The sequence below is a fragment of the Puntigrus tetrazona genome, unplaced genomic scaffold, assembly GCF_018831695.1.
Source record: "Puntigrus tetrazona isolate hp1 unplaced genomic scaffold, ASM1883169v1 S000000001, whole genome shotgun sequence".
Classification (NCBI taxonomy): domain Eukaryota; kingdom Metazoa; phylum Chordata; class Actinopteri; order Cypriniformes; family Cyprinidae; genus Puntigrus; species Puntigrus tetrazona.
In genome coordinates this window covers 3,890,819-3,908,945 of record NW_025047681.1, presented here as the reverse complement: position 1 = coordinate 3,908,945, position 18,127 = coordinate 3,890,819, and the positions used below count along the sequence as shown (strand labels likewise).

General features: G+C 40.8%; 1 protein-coding gene and 1 pseudogene across 2 annotated transcripts; both read left to right on the top strand.

Moving 5' to 3' along the window:
* Window positions 1-1,067: 1,067 nt before the first annotated feature.
* LOC122331594 lies at window positions 1,068-8,233 on the top strand. 2 transcript variants are annotated; one of them, XR_006248216.1, is made up of 4 exons: window positions 1,068-1,140; window positions 5,698-5,779; window positions 7,032-7,600; window positions 7,857-8,233. XR_006248216.1 is itself a non-coding variant. In XM_043229149.1 (2 exons), the coding sequence occupies exons 1-2, from the start codon at window positions 7,094-7,096 to the stop codon at window positions 8,217-8,219; spliced, it is 870 nt and encodes a 289-aa protein (XP_043085084.1). In that variant the 5' UTR covers window positions 7,038-7,093; the 3' UTR covers window positions 8,220-8,233. The 2 variants fall into 2 exon arrangements, 1 of the variants encoding a protein (XP_043085084.1); XM_043229149.1 differs by lacking the exons at window positions 1,068-1,140; window positions 5,698-5,779 and having other exon boundaries at window positions 7,038-7,600.
* A 7,059-nt stretch (window positions 8,234-15,292) lies between these two features.
* Window positions 15,293-16,511, top strand: LOC122331652 (annotated as a pseudogene).
* The last annotated feature ends 1,616 nt before the right edge of the window (window positions 16,512-18,127 follow it).

Genomic DNA, 18,127 nt, shown 5'->3' with positions numbered 1-18,127 from the left:
CTTTTGTCCTGGTCAAGGAACAACAGCTCTATAGCCTCTTCAGGGTACTGGTGTTTTCATGGAAGTTTGCTCAACCATTCCATGTGTGCTTTGTGGATTTGGAGAAGGCATTTGACCATGTCCTGTGAGGGTGCTCTGGGAGTATGGGGTCTGGGGCCCTTTGCTAAGTCCAGGGTGACCTACCCCAAGTGGTATTTGACACCATCACTTCAGCTAGAATACCTTCTACAAGACAAGCTTACACCTTAAAGTGGAACCTGTTCATTGAATCATGCTCTTTTAACTAATAAAATTGCCACAGATGCCCGATCAGAGTCATGTGGTCCTTCTTGCTGCAAAGGTTGGCGAGAAGGTTGACTCACTGGCACACACTGCTTGCAGTGCTATCTGGTAGTAATGAGTTCAGGTTGTGGCATTTTCCATTTGGACCACAGTCTGTTGTCACGACATAACTCATTGTCACTGAAAGGCAGGGAACATCTGATCATATTACATATGTTCTACAACATTCAAAAATCTGCTTCTAATTTAAAAAAAAAAAAATGTTTTTTTTAATCTCAAATCCCTTTTTTCCTTGCTCGAATTAAAATATAACTGATCATCTGAATGTAGTTTGTAGCATACCTTTGATTTAGAAAAGCTCAGAGACAAATAAGATGTAGTTAGACCACAAATAGACTAGAAATAAAATAATACAAATTAAAACTTCTGCAAATAAACAGCGATGGTAACTCAGCCTTCTCGTATAAAGTACAATGACTAACAATTCTCAACCATGGTAAAATGACTGCAATGCATGGCCTCATGTGATTTATTGCTTTTAATGATAAGTTCTGCTCATTTTATGTGACTGCAAAAGTCTTATGGAGTAACTGAAACTTCTTTGCAGCTCAACAGTCGAACAGCAATAAACATCTAAAAACTATTTAGACCCATAATATTTCATCAGTTTAGACTGTAACATTTCTGTGTGAATGATTGTTATCACTGTACAGAAAGGATGTGGTTTTATTCTGTACTTGTGGCTTTTCGCTGACTTTACTTTTTTTTTTTTTAAGTTGTGAAGTCTAAAAGTGACTAAAGTGAAGAATTAGAAGAACAGAGGAAACACAGCCTAAAAACAAGATAAGACAAACAAGAGTAAGTCTTTTAAAAGATTAGTCATATTGTTAAAACACAATTGCGTTAATAGAATATTGCATAGAATATTACTGAAGTGTGTTTTTTTAGACTATTTTACTTTGTTTTTTTCTTTCTTTCACTGTAACTTTTTGATGAGCAAACCATGTAGTAATTTGTAAAAATTTTCACTACAGTTCATTGAAACTTCAGTCAGAAAAACAACTGTGCTGCTATGAAAACTATGAAACATTTTTTTAAAAGTATTTCATATTTAATAGTTTTTTGTAGGATAATCTAGAATTGAAGAACTTTGTATATTTTATTCACTTTAAGAATAAAGAATAAAAAATCAAACAATCAGTCTAGTTTTTTATGTAGTTTATGTAGAAAATGACACTTGTGTTAAGACTATCAAAATTCAAATGTTTTAAACGGTTTATATAAATATTTTTTTTTTTACAAATTTTTATTTGATATTTGTTAGTCAGATTTGTCTTAAATGACTAATGTTAGCCTAAAATCTAATTCAGATGTCGATTTGAATATATATTGTGACGAGTCGGCTGCCCTCCTCTTTATTGTCACCATCACCCGTCCTTTATTCGCCGCCCTTCACCAGGCTCCCGACGGGAGTGGGTGTGTTCGAGAGGAGGGGCGTGGTATTGTTCAGGTCTGGCGGCGTGTGACGAGGCACAGCTGAAGTGGATTTAGCCTCGTTATCGTCGCCGTTAAAGGGTGCGTACGGCGCCTCTCCTCGGGAGACCGGTCTCTTCCCCTGTGCATGCACGCTGGTGTCCTCGTGGGTCCAGGAAGGGTGCGCGATGGACCTCACCCCGCCGTCCGAGGGCCTGACGCCACGCCCACTGTGTCTGTCACTGGCTCCTCCGTCACAATCACAATATATATATATATATATATTGTGACGGGGTGAAGAAACACACAGCAAGGAGGGCTCAAGTGAAAAACCCCGGAGGGTGGATTTTATTCCACAAAGCCAAAAAAAGACAAAAGAAATACGGGTGAAAGTGCCGGTCCGTGGGATATGCGTGCTCTGGTGCTCGTTCTCTTTCTTCGTGGTGCAGAGTGAAATGCGTGCCGTGGGGTGCCGAATGACCGGTCTACACGCTGCTTTCTGTGGGGGACAAGAGAAGAGTCGTTACAGTTAGCGTTAGAGTTCATGAAGGCAAAAGCTCACTGACAGCGTGCCGCGTGCCGCTCCAGCTCGGTGATGCTAGGAACCACCGGGTCACCCTTGCGTTGGTTTACTTGGCCCGGGCCATCCATTGCAGGGGGGCGTGGTCGGTGAGGAGGGTGAACTTCCGGCCAAGGAGGTAATACCGCAGCTCCAGGACCGCCCACTTGACGGCCAGGGCCTCCTTTTCTACCGCCGGCGTAGTTTTCTCGGCTGGGGACAGCTTTCGATTGATGTATAAGACCGGATGCTCCTCGCCCTCCTGGATTTGGGAGAGAACTGCCCCCAACCCCGTATCGGAGGCATCCGCCTGTAACAGAAAGGGGCAGCTGAAATCCGGCGCTCGAAGGACCGGTTCCGATGTTAGCGCCTTCTTGATCTTCCGGAACGCCTCCTCAGTCTCGGGTGTCCACTTTATCTTCTCCGGCTGCCCCTTCCTGGTTAGGTCCGTCAGGGAGGCGGCTAAAGAGGAGAAGTTGGGGATAAAACAACGATAGTAGCCCGCCAACCCCAGAAATGCTCGTACCTGGGTTTTGGTGAGGGGCCTAGGGGCATTCTTGACCGCTTCCACCTTGTCTTCCTGGGGCCGGACAAGGCCCCTTCCGACTTGGTAACCCAGGTACCTTGCTTCAGACAGTGCCAGGTGACATTTCCTGGGGTTGGCTGTGAGCCCAGCCCTCCAGAGTTCGGACAGCACCCTCCGCAAGTGCTCTAGGTGGTCCTCCCAGGTCTCCGAGTGGATGACAACGTCGTCCAGATAGGCCGCGGCGTAGCTCCAATGGGGCCGGAGGATAACGTCCATCATACGCTGGAAGGTTGCGGGGGCCCCGTGAAGTCCAAAGGGAAGGGTCTGGTATTGCCAGTGTCCGCTAGGGGTATAAAATGCAGTTTTAGGTCTTAAGGACTTAGAGAGGGGTACCTGCCAGTAGCCTTTCGTCAGGTCAAGTGTAGAGATGTACCGGGCCCTTCCCAGTCGGTCCAACAACTCGTCCACACGGGGCATGGGGTACCCGTCAAACTCAGAGACCTCGTTCAACCGGCGGAAATCGCAGGGAGCCATCGGGTTTCAGCACTATCACTATAGGACTGGACCACGGGCTACGGGATGGCTCGATTACCCCAACTTGAGCATTTGTTGTATTTCCTCCTCGATAGCCTGTCGACGAGTCTCCGGGACACGGTAGGGTCGCTGCCGGACGATAACTCCAGGGGGCGTCCGGATCTCGTGCTCGATGACATAGGTCCGCCCGGGGCTAGGGGAGAACACGTCGGAGAACTGACCGACCAGGTGCTGGAGCTCCCCCTTCTGGGCAGCCGAAAGATGGGGTTGGTGTCAACAACCTCGTTCCTCTCCACCTCTTGAGGAGGTTGGCGTGGTAGATCTGGTCGGCTCGTCGACGGTCGGCCTGGTGTATTCGGTACGTAACACGGCCGAGTTTTTCCATTACCGTGTAGGGCCCCTGCCACGTCGCCAGGAACTTACAGGCTGCCGTAGAAACGAGGACCAAGACCTTGTCACCGGGCTGGAATTCCCGTGGTTGGGCTGCCCGGTTGTAGTGTCGCTGTTGGGCCTGTTGAGCTTTACACAGGTGGTTCGGACTAATTTGCATGACGGCGGTCTATCCGGTCCCTCATCTCCTTGGCGTGCTCCCTGGCAGTGCGATGGGCTGCTAGCTGCTGCTCCCAGGCCTCCTTGGCGGCGTCCAGGAGGCCCGAGGCTGTCGGCCAAAGAGGAGTTCGAAGGGCGTGAACCCGTTGAGGCTTGGGGAACCTCCCGGATGCGAAGCTTATATACGGCAGCATCAGGTCCCAGTCCCGTCTGTCTTTGGCCACCACACGCCGGAGCATCTGTTTGAGTGTCTGATTAAACCCTCAACCAGGCCGTCCGTCTCTGTGGGTGGTAGACCGTGGTCCTCAACTGTTTTACTTGCAGCAGCCGGCAGAGGTCAGCCATTAGCCGGGACATGAAGGGGTACCTTGATCGGTCAGGATCTCGGCTGGTATGCCGACCGGCTGAAGAGGAGGAACAGCTCCTTGGCGATTGCCTTCGCCGTGGCCTTCGGAGGTACCGCCTCGGGGGTAGCGGGTGGCGAGTCAGCGATAACCAGCGCGTGTTCGTGTCCCGGGCGGACTTCGGCGCGGCCCCACTAGGTCCATCCCGATGCGCTCGAAGGAACGCGTCGTCGATGATGGGTCGCGGAATGAGAGGACTGGGGAGGAGTGCGCGGCGTCGTTAGCTGGCACGTCGGGCAGGCCTGGCAGAACCGTTTCACCTCAGCATCGAGACCTGGCCAGTGAAACCGGTCCCGAATTCTTTGCGCCGTGTTGGCGGCCCCAAGGTGTCCGGCCATCGGATGGGAATGGGCCAGCTCTAATATCGCCCCAGTCTTTGTTTTTGGGACAACGAACAGCAGCTTCTCCTCCCCCCTCCGCTGGGCGACACAGTACAACAGGCCATTTTTCACCACAAAATGCGGGAGAGGATGGGGCCTTGTCTGCACGTCCTGTCCCTCTACAACGCGCACTTGCGCCAACAGTGTTTGAGGCGGGCGTCTTCCTTTGGGCCCTGGCTAATGAGCCCCCCCCCGGACACCTGTTGGAAAACGTCAAAAAACAGGTTAGAACTCTGGGAGGGGGTCTCACCTTCTCTCCCGCTGTCTGAGGCCAGTAATGCCGGGCGTGTCCGTGGCATGCGGGCTGGCCATGGTCGTTGGTGGTTCCCTCTGGGGTCAGCAGGCTGAGTGGCGGCGGCGAGCAGGTGATCAAATCCCGGCCAGTCCCTCCCCAACAGGATTGGTACTGGTAGGTCCTTCACCACCCCGACTTCCACTGTCCAGGTCCCTGGCTTGGCCGAGATATCAAAGCGTTGAGCGGAACTTGCAGTGTGTCCCCGTGCACACAGGTGATGGGAAGGAGTGCCCTAATGGACACTAATGCAAAATTTCATTGTTTGAGCATTTTAATGGCCCCAGAATGCCCTGGACATTATTAATTATCGATAAATGTAGTTAGACCACAAATAGTCTAGAAATAAAATAATACAAATTAAAACTTTTGCAAATAAACAGCGATGGTAACTCAGCCTTCTCGTATAAAGTACAATGATTAACAATTCTCATGCATGGCCTCATGTGATTTATTGCTTTTAATGATAAGTTCTGCTCATTTTATGTGACTGCAAAAGTCTTATGGAGTAACTGAAACTTCTTTGCAGCTCAACAGTTGAACAGCAATAAACATCTAAAAACTATTTAGACCCATAATATTTCATCAGTTTAGACTGTAACATTTCTGTGTGAATGATTGTTATCACTGTACAGAAAGGATGTGGTTTTATTCTGTACTTGTGGCTTTTCGTTGACTTTACTTTTTTTTTTTTTAAGTTGTGAAGTCTAAAAGTGACTAAAGTGAAGAATTAGAAGAACAGAGGAAACACAGCCTAAAAACAAGATAAGACAAACAAGAGTAAGTCTTTTAAAAAGATTAGTCATATTGTTAAAACACAATTGCGTTAATAGAATATTGCATAGAATATTACTGAAGTGTGTTTTTTAGACTATTTTACTTTGTTTTTTTCTTTCTTTCACTGTAACTTTTTGATGAGCAAACCATGTAGTAATTTGTAAAAATTTTCACTACAGTTCATTGAAACGTCAGTCAGAAAAACAACTGTGCTGCTATGAAAACTATGAAACATTTTTTTAAAAGTATTTCATATTTAATAGTTTTTTTGTAGGATAATCTAGAATTGTAGAACTTTGTATATTTTATTCACTTTAAGAATAAAGAATAAAAAATCAAACAATCAGTAGAAAATGACACTTGTGTTAAGACTATCAAAATTCAAATGTTTTAAACGATTTATATAAATACTTTTTTTACAAATTTTTATTTGATATCTGTTAGTCAGATTTGTCTTAAATAACTAATGTTAGCCTACAATCTAATTCAGATGTTGATTCGAATATATATATATTCGAAAATGATTTAATAATTAAACATTTAATTGAATTTCACAATACTGAAATGAAGTGAATGAATGACTGTGTTTGTAGAACACAGGTTCAAAAATTAAACATATTCTACATTATTACAAATGCTCTGTAAAGGGTTTCATTCTGCTTCACCTAATTAATGAATCATTGCAGAATGAAAAATAGTTTCAGGCCATTTATCATCTTTTTCATCCGAAAGGAAAGTTTATTTTATTTGGAAACATTCCAGAGTAACTGGAGTTAGTGAGTTATTGATAAGAAATTACTGAAAAATGAAGATACGACTGTTTTATAAGGTCACATTTAACAGGGCCAAAAGTGACCAGAACATATGTATCCCAATTTTAATCAGTATTAGAAAGGTTAAAATGTGTTCTTCAATCCAACATAACAGACTTCCAGTTGGGCCGAGCACTGACTATTAGCATGAAAACTGAAGAGATATATATTTGTATGAATTTCAGCCACTTTAAATGAAACGCTGTGTGCTACAGAGCTTGTTGAAAAGGGCCTTATTAAAAGGTACCACGGGCCCCCCTGGTGGACCCCCATGTGACCTTCTGCCCGGCCCTAATGGACACTAATGCAAAATTTCATTGTTTGAGCATTTTAATGGCCCCAGAATGCCCTGGACTTTATTATTTATCGATAAATTACATCATTACAACAATAATGATCCGTTCTGCTCGTTTGAACTGTAATTCTTATTTTCTTTATTGCAGATCATACAAAGATCTTGCGAACTGGACTACAGCAAAAAACATCATCAAATTTCCCTCGGAAGATGATGGCTAGTAGTTTGTTAAAGGAATGTCTTGCATATCTGAAAAAGAGTAATGTTTTCATCCAATTTCCGTTGAATGCTTTACTGTATGGGTTGGAGGAGTTGGCTGAAATCAGGTTTTCATGTCCGTGCAATGTTAAGATGAATTATCGTTTTATACTGGCAATGTTCATTGGACCTCCTTTTTTTATTTTAGCTTTAATGTTCTTATTTTTTAGGCCTTTTAAACTTGGGTATTTTCATTGTCCTAAGAAAGCAAATGCTGAAACTGAGGAAAAAACTCAGCAGAGCTGGCCTAAATCTTTTGTAAATTGTCTGATTCCACCTGTAATGTGGATCATCATCTTGTTTCTTGATGGAGATTACTTGGTTTGTGGTTATACAGACTGGAATGGACATTATGTTTTTGATGCAGAGCTCAACAGGTCTTGGTGTAAACCTACTAAGGGGATGCAAAATGAGACAGAGCTACGAGATTTGATTACCCACCATCGTCACTATTCTCTGGTAAATATCACATCTACCATATCAACTTGTTCTGTTACTGTAATATCATAATAGAAATGTCATATTACAACAAATGTTCAGTGTTTTTAACCATATGCTTATTTTAGGTTTCATACATTTTAAATACTAGCCAAACAATACAATTGTAGTTTGTGAAATACACACAGATGTCTATGGAAGTAGCAATAATAATCTAACATGTTTTATCGATATTGTGAGTTTTTTTCTGAATGTATTGTTTCTATCTCTCTCTCAGTATATAGGTCACATCTTGACTGGTGTCCTCGGTGCTTTGCTGGTTTTCACAGTGGGTGGTTTTGACTGCTGTATAACTAGAAAATGTGACAGGTGCCCAAATGGCATATTAATAATGTGTGGCCAAACAGATCCAGAGCAGGAGAGTCAGATGCAGAGTAGTAACGAAACAGAGAATCTAAGCGCCGTGGGTAGGTCTACGAACCAGATCTCAATGGGGGTCCCAGGCTCTGACAGAGCCCACAGGGACAAAATCCCTGGCGACGTCCCTGATCCTGAGACGGGAAACAGACAAGATGTAGGACTGACTGAACCAACAGGTGAAACACAGACCGAACCAAGAGAGACTGAGACGTTTCTATAGAAAATTATTTTTATTTCAATTAAAGGAACAGTTATGGTATTGACTTTTGATATAATTGCCGTAATAACATGTAACATGTAGTGACGTTTCTCCTTTATCAGTTCTCTTACATCCTACTTCAATTAATTTTTTAATGTGATATTCAGTGTATTATAGTGTATGTCGTGAGGCTTGATGTCACACTTTTTAATATTTCTTTTATGTTTGAGCTAATATCTGTAAAGACGCATTGACTATTAAAATGTTACTGAACTTTTACACCATTGTTGATATTTATTAATTGGATCATTCATCTTTTCTGTAGTAAACACTTTTACTGAGATTACATAGAGCAGTATACTTGAGAGGTTGTCATGACAACCAGATACTGTGAATTACATGAATACAAAAATAACTGGATTTTCTGGATATATAGTGTTCTTACTGATATACATGTCAATCAATCAATCATTTTTATTTATATAGCGCTTTTAACAACACAGGTTGCATCAAAGCACTGTACAGTATAATGACAGGGATATATAGTGAGCGAGAGTGACCAATTTCTTATTAAATGCAGAGACGGTCTCTGTAGTCAATTCAACGATAGTCACTAGAAGTTAAGTGTCCCCAACCAAAGCAAGCCAGAGCGACAGCGGCAAGGAAACAAAACCCCATGCATATAGAATGGAGAAAAAAAACCTTGGGAGAAACCAGACTCAGTTGGGGTCAGTTCTCCTCTGACCGGACGCCCAGCACTTAACCTCAGTTCAATTTTTAAGCGCAGCTGTGTCAGGTAGTGTAAATGACTTGAGTGTGTGCGTGTGTGTGTGTGCATCAGGATCTGGTGATCTGTCGACGAGGCGCATCTAGGTTTTCTGGTCTCTGATGAACATAATCTCTGGGTGCTGATCCACCATCTAGTCTGGATACAAACTGTGAAAACAGATTGAGAAAGAAACAGGACTAATATTAGCGTAGATGCCATTCTTTTTACGATGTCACAAGTACATCGTATTTTTAGGAAGTAGTGTTCCCGGTTCCAGCAAATCTAAGTAATGCAGCCTAAAAATCCTTTAACGGATTTGAATAATAAAAGGTGTGTTGGTGTGTTATGTGTAGGCTAAGTTAAAAAGATGTGTCTTTAATCTAGATTTAAACTGGCAGAGTGTGTCTGCTTCCCGAACAGAGTTAGGGAGATTGTTCCAGAAGTTTAGGTGCTAGATAGGAAAATGATCTGCCGCCCGCAGTTGATTTTGATATTCTAGGTATTATCAAATGGCCAGAGTTTTGAGAACGCAGCGGACGTGCAGGACTATAATGTGATAAGAGCTCGCTCAAGTATTGAGGAGCTAAACCATTCAGGGCTTTATAGGTAATTAATAGGATTTTAAAATCTATTCGATGTTTGATAGGGAGCCAGTGCAGTGTTGACAGAACTGGGCTAATGTGATCATACTTCCTAGTTCTAGTAAGGACTCTGGCTGCTGCGTTTTGGACTAGCTGAAGTTTGTTTATTAAGCGTGCAGAACAACCACCCAATAAAGCATTGCAATAATCTAACCTTGAGGTCATAAACGCATGAATTAATATTTCTGCATTAGAGGTTGAAAGCATAGGTCGTAATTTAGATATATTTTTAAGATGGAAAAAACGCAGTTTTACAGATGCTAGAAACATGATTTTCAAAGGAAAGATTGCGGTCAAACAGCACACCTAGGTTCCTAACTGATGATGAAGAATTAACAGAGCAGCCATCAAGTGATAGGCTGTGTTCTAGATTATTATATGTGGGGTTTTTAGGTCCAATTATTAGCACCTCTGTTTTTTCAGAATTTAACATTAAGAAGTTACTCATCATCCAGCTTTTATATCGACTATGCATTCTGTTAGATTCTCAATTTGGTGTGTATCACCAGGCTGCGCTGAAATATAGAGCTGAGTATCATCAGCATAGCAGTGAAAGCTAACACCATGACTCCTGATAATATCTCCCAGAGGTAACATGTAAAGGTTGAAAAGTAACGGTCCTAGCACTGAGCCTTGAGGAACTCCATATTTCACTTTTGATCGATATGATACCTCCTCATTTAATGCCACAAACTGATAGCGGTCAGATAGATATGATGTAAACCATGCTAAGGCGCTTCCTCTAATGCCAACATAGTTTTCTAGTCTATCCAAGAGAATGTTGTGATCGATAGTATCGAATGCTGCGCTAAGATCTAATAGCACTAATAACGAGATAAAACCACGATCAGATGATAGAAGCAGGTCATTAGTAACTCTAATGAGAGCAGTCTCAGTACTATGGTGCGGTCTAAAACCTGATTGGAAATCCTCACAGACACCATTTTTTTCTAAAAGGAATACAGTTGTGAGGATACTACCTTTTCTAGTATCTTTGACAGAAAAGGAGATTAGAGATTGGTCTGTAATTTACTAAGTCTTTGGGATCAAGATGTGGTTTCTTAATGAGAGGTTTAACTACAGCCAGTTTAAAGGTTTTGGGAACATATCCTAATGACAATGATGAATTAATAATGTTCAAAATAGGATCTATGACTTCTGGAAGCAGATCTTTTAATAGTTTAGATGGAATAGGGTCTAACATACATGTTGCTGGTTTAGATGATTTAACAAGTTTGTACAAGTCTTCTTCTCCTATAATAGAGAAAGAGTGTAATTTTTCCTTGGGGATCTAAAGCTCATTATCTGATGTGAAACTGTAGTTGACGGCTGCATAGTTACAATTTTATCTCTGATGGTATCAATCTTAGAAGTAAAGAAATTCATGAACTCATTGCAGCTATACTCTTGGGGCATATTAGCACCTGCTGATGCTTTATTTTTTTGTTAATTTAGTCACTGTACTGAATAAATACCGGGGGTTGTGTTTGTTTTCTTCTAAAAGGGATGAAAAATAATCAGATCTTGCTATTTTTAATGCTTTTCTGTATGACAGCATACTCTCCCGCCAGGCAGAATGTAGAAGACAACGGAGCGTCCAGCAGATGTCCTCATCTCAAAAAATATCTGTTTCCACACGAAACCACTAAATCAACAAAAAATGACATAGTACACACCAGACCATTATAGGAGCTGCAATTCTGTGACAGAGATACACAAAAAACAGAGAAGAAGACTTGGACTATGACCATGAGCATTATGCGCGGTATACAAACGAACATGAATCAATACATTTATTAATATCTGTGTTAATGTTACTTAATAAAAAGACAATCGTCCAGTGTTTGTTCATGTAGGTAGCTTTTTCGGGACCCCGTTGTTTTTTAAATATAAATTTTTTTAACTTTCCAAAAACACTGGATCTTTCTCAGTCATTAATCATTAATCTAGCCAATCTTCACTCGACACCTAGGGACTCATTTATAAAGAGTGCTAACGTGCTTGAAGGACTTAGACTTTTTGAATTTTAAGTCTTCAAAAACATATTTTTGAGAAAGGTAATTGAAAAGTACTTGAATTTTTAAAAGGCAGTATATAGAAAATTAATGAAACTCTAAAAATTTAAATCTGCATACCTCTGGTTGGGAGGTCAGCTGGTTTGGATTTATCTTTACAGTGAGACCGCTTTGGTTAAAGACTGGATTTCAGATACTAGTTTGACACAAACTGTTTCCATTTATGAGCTGAACTGCAAATCCACTGCAGCAAAAAAAAACCTGAACTTTATGAAGCTCCATATTCAGAGACTATAACAGACTGGTCTTTCTCCAACCACTGCTCCCATCAGCTCAAGACAAGGCAGTGATATCTTCTTTAGGGGGTCTAAACATTGATTACCTTTCTGTAATCTGTTTCTTTTAGTTTGAAGGGGGGTTAATAGTTGTTTGTCGACTTTACTCACATCTCCTGCCTAATCCTGAGGGAACCAAACCTGTGTGATAATACTCAACTTGAGTGGTTTGAGCATTCTTTCCTGGGGTTAATTCATAAGGTGCGTAGTCAGATTTTCTTTGTGTCAATTTCTCCCCCACCGCCCCAAAAACAAGGCCTCATATCCACATCTTCCATATTAATAAAGAATTATCCATCTTAATTCTCCATACCATACATTCGTTCCTGTCTCTTCTGTGAGCTCACTCACTGTTGTCTTCTATATCTCCTTCAATGCATCACAGTTGGTTGTCCACTTGCAAAGGTCGATGACAGCTGCAGACATAATCTCCTTTGCACTAGTAGTTATGGAGAAGGCATTTGAACATCACTTGCACTTGAGATGAAGGGGCTGGGAGACATGTCAAACACCAGCCTTGTCATTCATAGTAGAGACCTGCGCGGGACAGATTTTTCAGTCCCGCTCCCGCCCGCTCCCGCAAGGTCCTATCCCGCTCCCGCCCGCTCCCGCAACAATATAGATAATTTTGTCTCGCTCCCGCCCGCAATATTCAAGTTTTGTCCCGCTCCCGCCCGCATGTAAACATTAAAACTGTGCACACATGACGCTTCAGACCTGAACTTCCAGACTTGTGGCTGCTGTATGCGAGTATTTTGCTGCATTTGTCGCAGCTCGCAAAGGGAAGGTGCTTTCCATACCGTCACATACTATAGAAAAACATTTCCAAATATCGGATTTCCCTTTGTTTGGCTTTGTAGTTCTGTATGTTCCTTTCTTTAATAATGAACTAATATCTGTAGCACTAAGCGCTCCACCTGTGTCATACTCTTCAGACATTTTGCCTCGGTGTGGGTCTATGGTCTTTGTTCTTCGCAAGAACCATGTGAGAATTTACGTTATTTTGAGTTGTTCTTGTTGCTTTTGTGCAGCAGATAAATAATATTTTATTTCTTTTTTTAACAATTTAATTTCAAGATATTTCCATTTTATGGAGTCCGCTTAAATAATTTTATTCTCCGCAACCCGCTTTACACGAGGACCTTACCGCCCGCACCTGCGTTCACATATCAAACCTGCGCCCCGCACGCACTGGGTTAAGGCGGGTCCTCGCGAGACCCACGGTACTCCAGCGGGATTGCAGGTCTCTAATTCATAGCACAGACAGCATATTTCTTGCATCTTCAAGAGAAATCACACTGCATTCCTGACACTCTCAGTAAGAGAGAAATCTACCAGAAAGCCTTCTAGATATCTGCTGTCAATATAATCTCATTTAGTCTAATTTTAACAGTATGCTGAGCAGATCTGGATTCAGATTAGGACCAGAATGTAAACTACTCTGAGTTTTGTTGTTACCTTGTCTTGGTCTAGAACATTTGAAGCATTTGAAGAGCATTTGTGGCCCTCCACCACATCTTCAACAATGCCCTGCTCAAGGCAATTACACACAACTTGACTGTATCTGTGATAAAAAAAGTTGCAGTCTGATGTAATTCTGTAAGTCTCTTCTTTGCAATGCTATAGTTATCTGGGAGTTCTGGTTTGTTAGATCTCCATGGAAGCTCCACTTCTTATCGACCATCTTTGTACTGAGTGACATGAATAACAAGTGAAAGAGCATCATCCTCTTCAGTAATGCCAAGAGACCTCTATTTGCCATTCTGAGACTGTCAGATTAATGAAGAAGGTAAAGGCAAAAGTTATCCAGAAATGGTTTTACATGTCCATGTTTAACATGTTTTACAACCCTACGATTTCTTCCTAGAATCAAATGGTTTGTTATTGGCTTATTTGGAAGGATCATGAATAATTATGTTGAGCTCTATTGAGATTGAGTTTAATGTCTTTAGAGGAACCATGTGCCAATCCTTTAATCAACACGATATGTTCCTAGCACTAATTACATGTGTATCATTTGTGGCTGTGACATGCAGACATGATCCTGAATCGATATTACTGTCCAAAAAATTTTACTTATCCCAATCCCTACCCTTAAACCTAAAGTTTATTTCTAAAATCAGAGTGAAATGATATCTGATTAACAAGGGCGACCCTGAACATAAGCCTAAAGTAGAAATTTGCTGAACAAATATCCCTCAGTTCTGATTGGTTGATTGGAATGTTGTTCTAGAAAGGCTGGGCGATAAATCGATAACGATAATTATCCGAATTTCCTCAATATGATAATGAAATTCAATTAGTGTTCGATGTATTGTTTATGAGGCAAAAATGCGAAACTAAAGAGCATTAGTCTTTTGAAGCACGCCACTCTGACTGTTTATCTTGTCGGATGAAAGTTCAAACAGCGTGATGCGCCGTGAGCTACTAGGGAAGATGTGACTGTACAAATTTTCTATTCATTTCAATGACTTGTGGTGCACAAGGATGGTTTGTGCATTTGAAATGCTTGAACTCAGCAAAAATTCAAGAAAAACAAATAACTTTACAGCACTGACAAACAGAAACACTGTTCACAACGATACAGTTAGAAGACTACAGATCGCCATAATTTACTATAGATTTTTATTATAGTGACCATAACTGCACCATGGTATTGAGTCAGAAATGTTGGTATTCGTATCCAATTTTATTATATTATTAATGTAGACGTGGTAAATGCATTGAATGAGGAAAATGGAATATAATTACAGTTGGCTATATTATTAATCTATAGCGTTTAGTTAGATTTATACTAAATGTACTGGTGTTTTAATTGTGATTTTAACTGTGATTATACTCACATGTATGCTACTGTGAAGACCTATAAAAATTGATTGCTCACATTTTACAGATATTACAGATGTTTATAATGAACATAAATTTGCATCTGCATCCCAACAAAAGCTACTATCAAATGTGTATTTCTAAGAGACTAAAATGTTTTATTATTGATACTATCAGGCAGCACACGCCAGTTTGTGATTTGACACAATATTACTCATTAGAACATGCAGATAATTTTTTTTTATATTTGTAAACAATAAGGCCAAATCGATTACAAAATGCGTCACTGAGAACAATTGCTCTGTACAACCTCTGTCTTCACCACTTTATTTTTAGCTCGCTTTTGTTCTTTTAATCAGAGCTTTTTTTTCCGGTTTAGCTGGATTTCAACTGATCCTCATCTATTAAAAAAGGAAGTAAGGAAATAAAATCAGTCTCAGGAGCGTAAAAGCATCCTGGTCGCTCACTTACGGATCGTCACTTTATAATCCATAATTTCCAGCTGAACATGGGCCTGCTTATGTTTGCTTTTGTGGCTGTAATTCCAGTTTTATCTGAAGGTATGTAAATTATAATAGAAAAATTTGTTCTGTTTTATGTTTTTGAAACACTGCCTCATTTCAAGTTTATGGTTTGTTATAATCAGCAAATATTAGAGAGCAAATTTAGATGATGCTCTCCTGCTTTATACGTTACAAGTCCAGTTAGCCTGTAGTGTTGCTAGATTTGACAGTTTCTCAGACAGACTACCCCCAACTTGTTTTTCAAGCTACTAGCAACGAATATAGCTATTTTAAACATTTATTTGCCATCCCTTGAACATAATAAAGGGACATGTTTTTTTTACAACCACACATAAAAGGTATCACAACAGCTAGCTTTAGGCGTCATTTTCTTTCAGATTCTTTCTGTTTGTTTCAGCATTCACTCTGAATGGTCCTGGTCCTCTTGTCGCTCCTCTGGGATCTTCAGTGGTTTTGCCATGTTATGTTGATGAACTTACCAATGGAGGTCTGAAGGTGGTATGGAGAAGAACAGATTCAGAGACTTTGGGTTAATCTGTATCAGGATGGGGAGAGTCAAGCAGAGAGAAACAGCAGCAGGGTTATCATGGCAGAGCTCATTTCTTTACTGATCAGATTAACGATGGAAACTCTCTCCCTCCATCTGGACAATCTGAGAGCTGGAGATGAAGGACGATACACATGTACAGTTCACAGCCGGCAGGAGTCTGGAGAGACCACGGTACTAATAAAAGATGTCCCGTGATATGAACTCCTTTTAAAAATATCTCAAAATGATACAGAGCTTTATTCTGCTATTTATAACCCCCAGAGGCGTTTGCTAGTAACTTCGAACAGATAAATCTGTATCCGCATATGACCGCGAGGGCGTCACTCTGAACTGCTCTGTAGACTCTCGCATCAGCACTGAACACATTGAAGAGGTTTCATGGAAGAAAATGGATGAAGGTGGAGATATTCTAGTTCTGCTCACCTAAACAATGAGACATTACAAGGTTCATCGGATGGAGCAATACAGAGACAGAGTTGAGCTGTTCACTGCCGAAATCCCCAAAGGAAACTTATCTCTCAGACTGAAGAGTGTCAGACCTAAGGATAAAGGGAGTTTACATGTGTCATGTGTTGGCTGGAGAACTTTCAGCCAAGCGCAACTGCAGAACTGGAGAGAAAAGGTCAACAACTTGCACACAAAACATACATTAATATTATCATTATTTTTAAATATAGGACAATGCTCGGAAATTTCAGCCTGGCCAAAATAAGACTTCAAAATAAGTGTTGAATATGAGCTGTTTTATCTGGTGAGTAATGGGAAGCGGGTAGCATGGTAATCAGTAACAGGAATGGGATTATGGGTAGCAGATTACTTGGTCGCGAGAACCCACTTGTAGTATGAAACCACAGAGCCCGATTCATGACTATAAGTAATATTTTTGTTATTATATAATAATATAATAATAATAATATTTTGATAATCCCTTTAGCGCGACACAGGGTTTACTATAAGTATTGTTAAGGCTTCTACATGTCTACTAACTCTCACTGTAGAGCCGGTGGGGTTAGGGTTAGAATAAATCGACATCTATTTGGTTACTGTCAGTCAGTAAGACAATTCTTCCGGAAGATCATTACACCAGACTGCCTATTAATACTCTAATGACAGTTAGTAGGTGTAATAGTAGCAGAATCACTTATCGTGAACAGAACGCTCAAAAGGGACCATCAAAATGAAATGTTGCCCTAATGTTAGATTCCATTTGTGTGCTATGCATCTTTTTCTTTTAGTCCATCATAATTATGTGTAATATGTTTGATGGCGGCATAACTTCTTAAATAAACCACTACTGTTTTATTGCCATATAATGTTTAACGCTTGTGTGTTTGGATTAGTAAATGTAACTCTTTACAGGTTTCTCTGTTTTACACATAATGGTGTTGATTGTCTGCATTCCTGCATCTGGATCTGCATCTTCTGCTCTGGCTGTCTGGATCTATTACACGTCCCAAAAAGCAGGTTAGTTCAAAGTGCGCCAGTGTACTGTGGCATTACTGCATCATAAATGTGAGGATCAAGAACAAGTTTACTGATCCACTGCAGTTGCCATCACATACAAGTTCAGAAACACATTGCAACATAAAGGCTGAGTGTGTCTTTATATAACAGGAAGTACAGAGAAATCATGATGATTAGTATATTTTTATTTCATTCGGTCCAAATGAGAATACTAAAAGTGAATAAACAAGATCTGTATTTACACTCATTTGCTGTATCTGATGATCTGCACCCTGGTGCATCCAGACATGTTAAGATTCTTGGTTTCTTCATGCATTTTATTCCAAATGTCATGATGTTTGTGGCTTTTGTCCTCTGAGGGCTTACAGAGGTAGGTGCATACGCAATAGAAAAAGCAACATGAATCTAATTTGAGCTTAAATTTGATTTCAGTTACTCAGATGTGTGATAGATCAGTGTATTCCATCACTTTTATCTGGATATTAAGTGAAGTCTTTTTAAAAAGATCTGAATGTGTTGCAGATTTTCTGTATGAGCGATCTCTTGCTGTGCAATTTATATTTTGAGAGACCTCTGATGTTGATTTATTGCGCACCATTTTTAGAAAATGGCGAGTTTGTATTTTTAGTTTTAAGTTCTTGGCTAACCCAGCAAATACACTTTGAAGTGTGTGGGTGCACAGTATGATTTTGACACTATATGGCTGTCGTTATCATATTAATTTAGTTCATTCTGAGATGTGTATAATTTCCTCAGCTATAAATATCAAGAACATATGCTGAAGTGATTAAAGTATTTATTATTT

Coding starts and splice junctions, on each gene's coding strand:
- LOC122331594 (XM_043229149.1), top strand. CDS start 7,094: ATGATGGCTAGTAGTTTGTTAAAGGAATGTCTTGCATATCTGAAAAAG. Junction 7,601..7,856: donor ACCATCGTCACTATTCTCTG/GTAAATATCACA, acceptor TCTCTCTCTCAG/TATATAGGTCACATCTTGAC.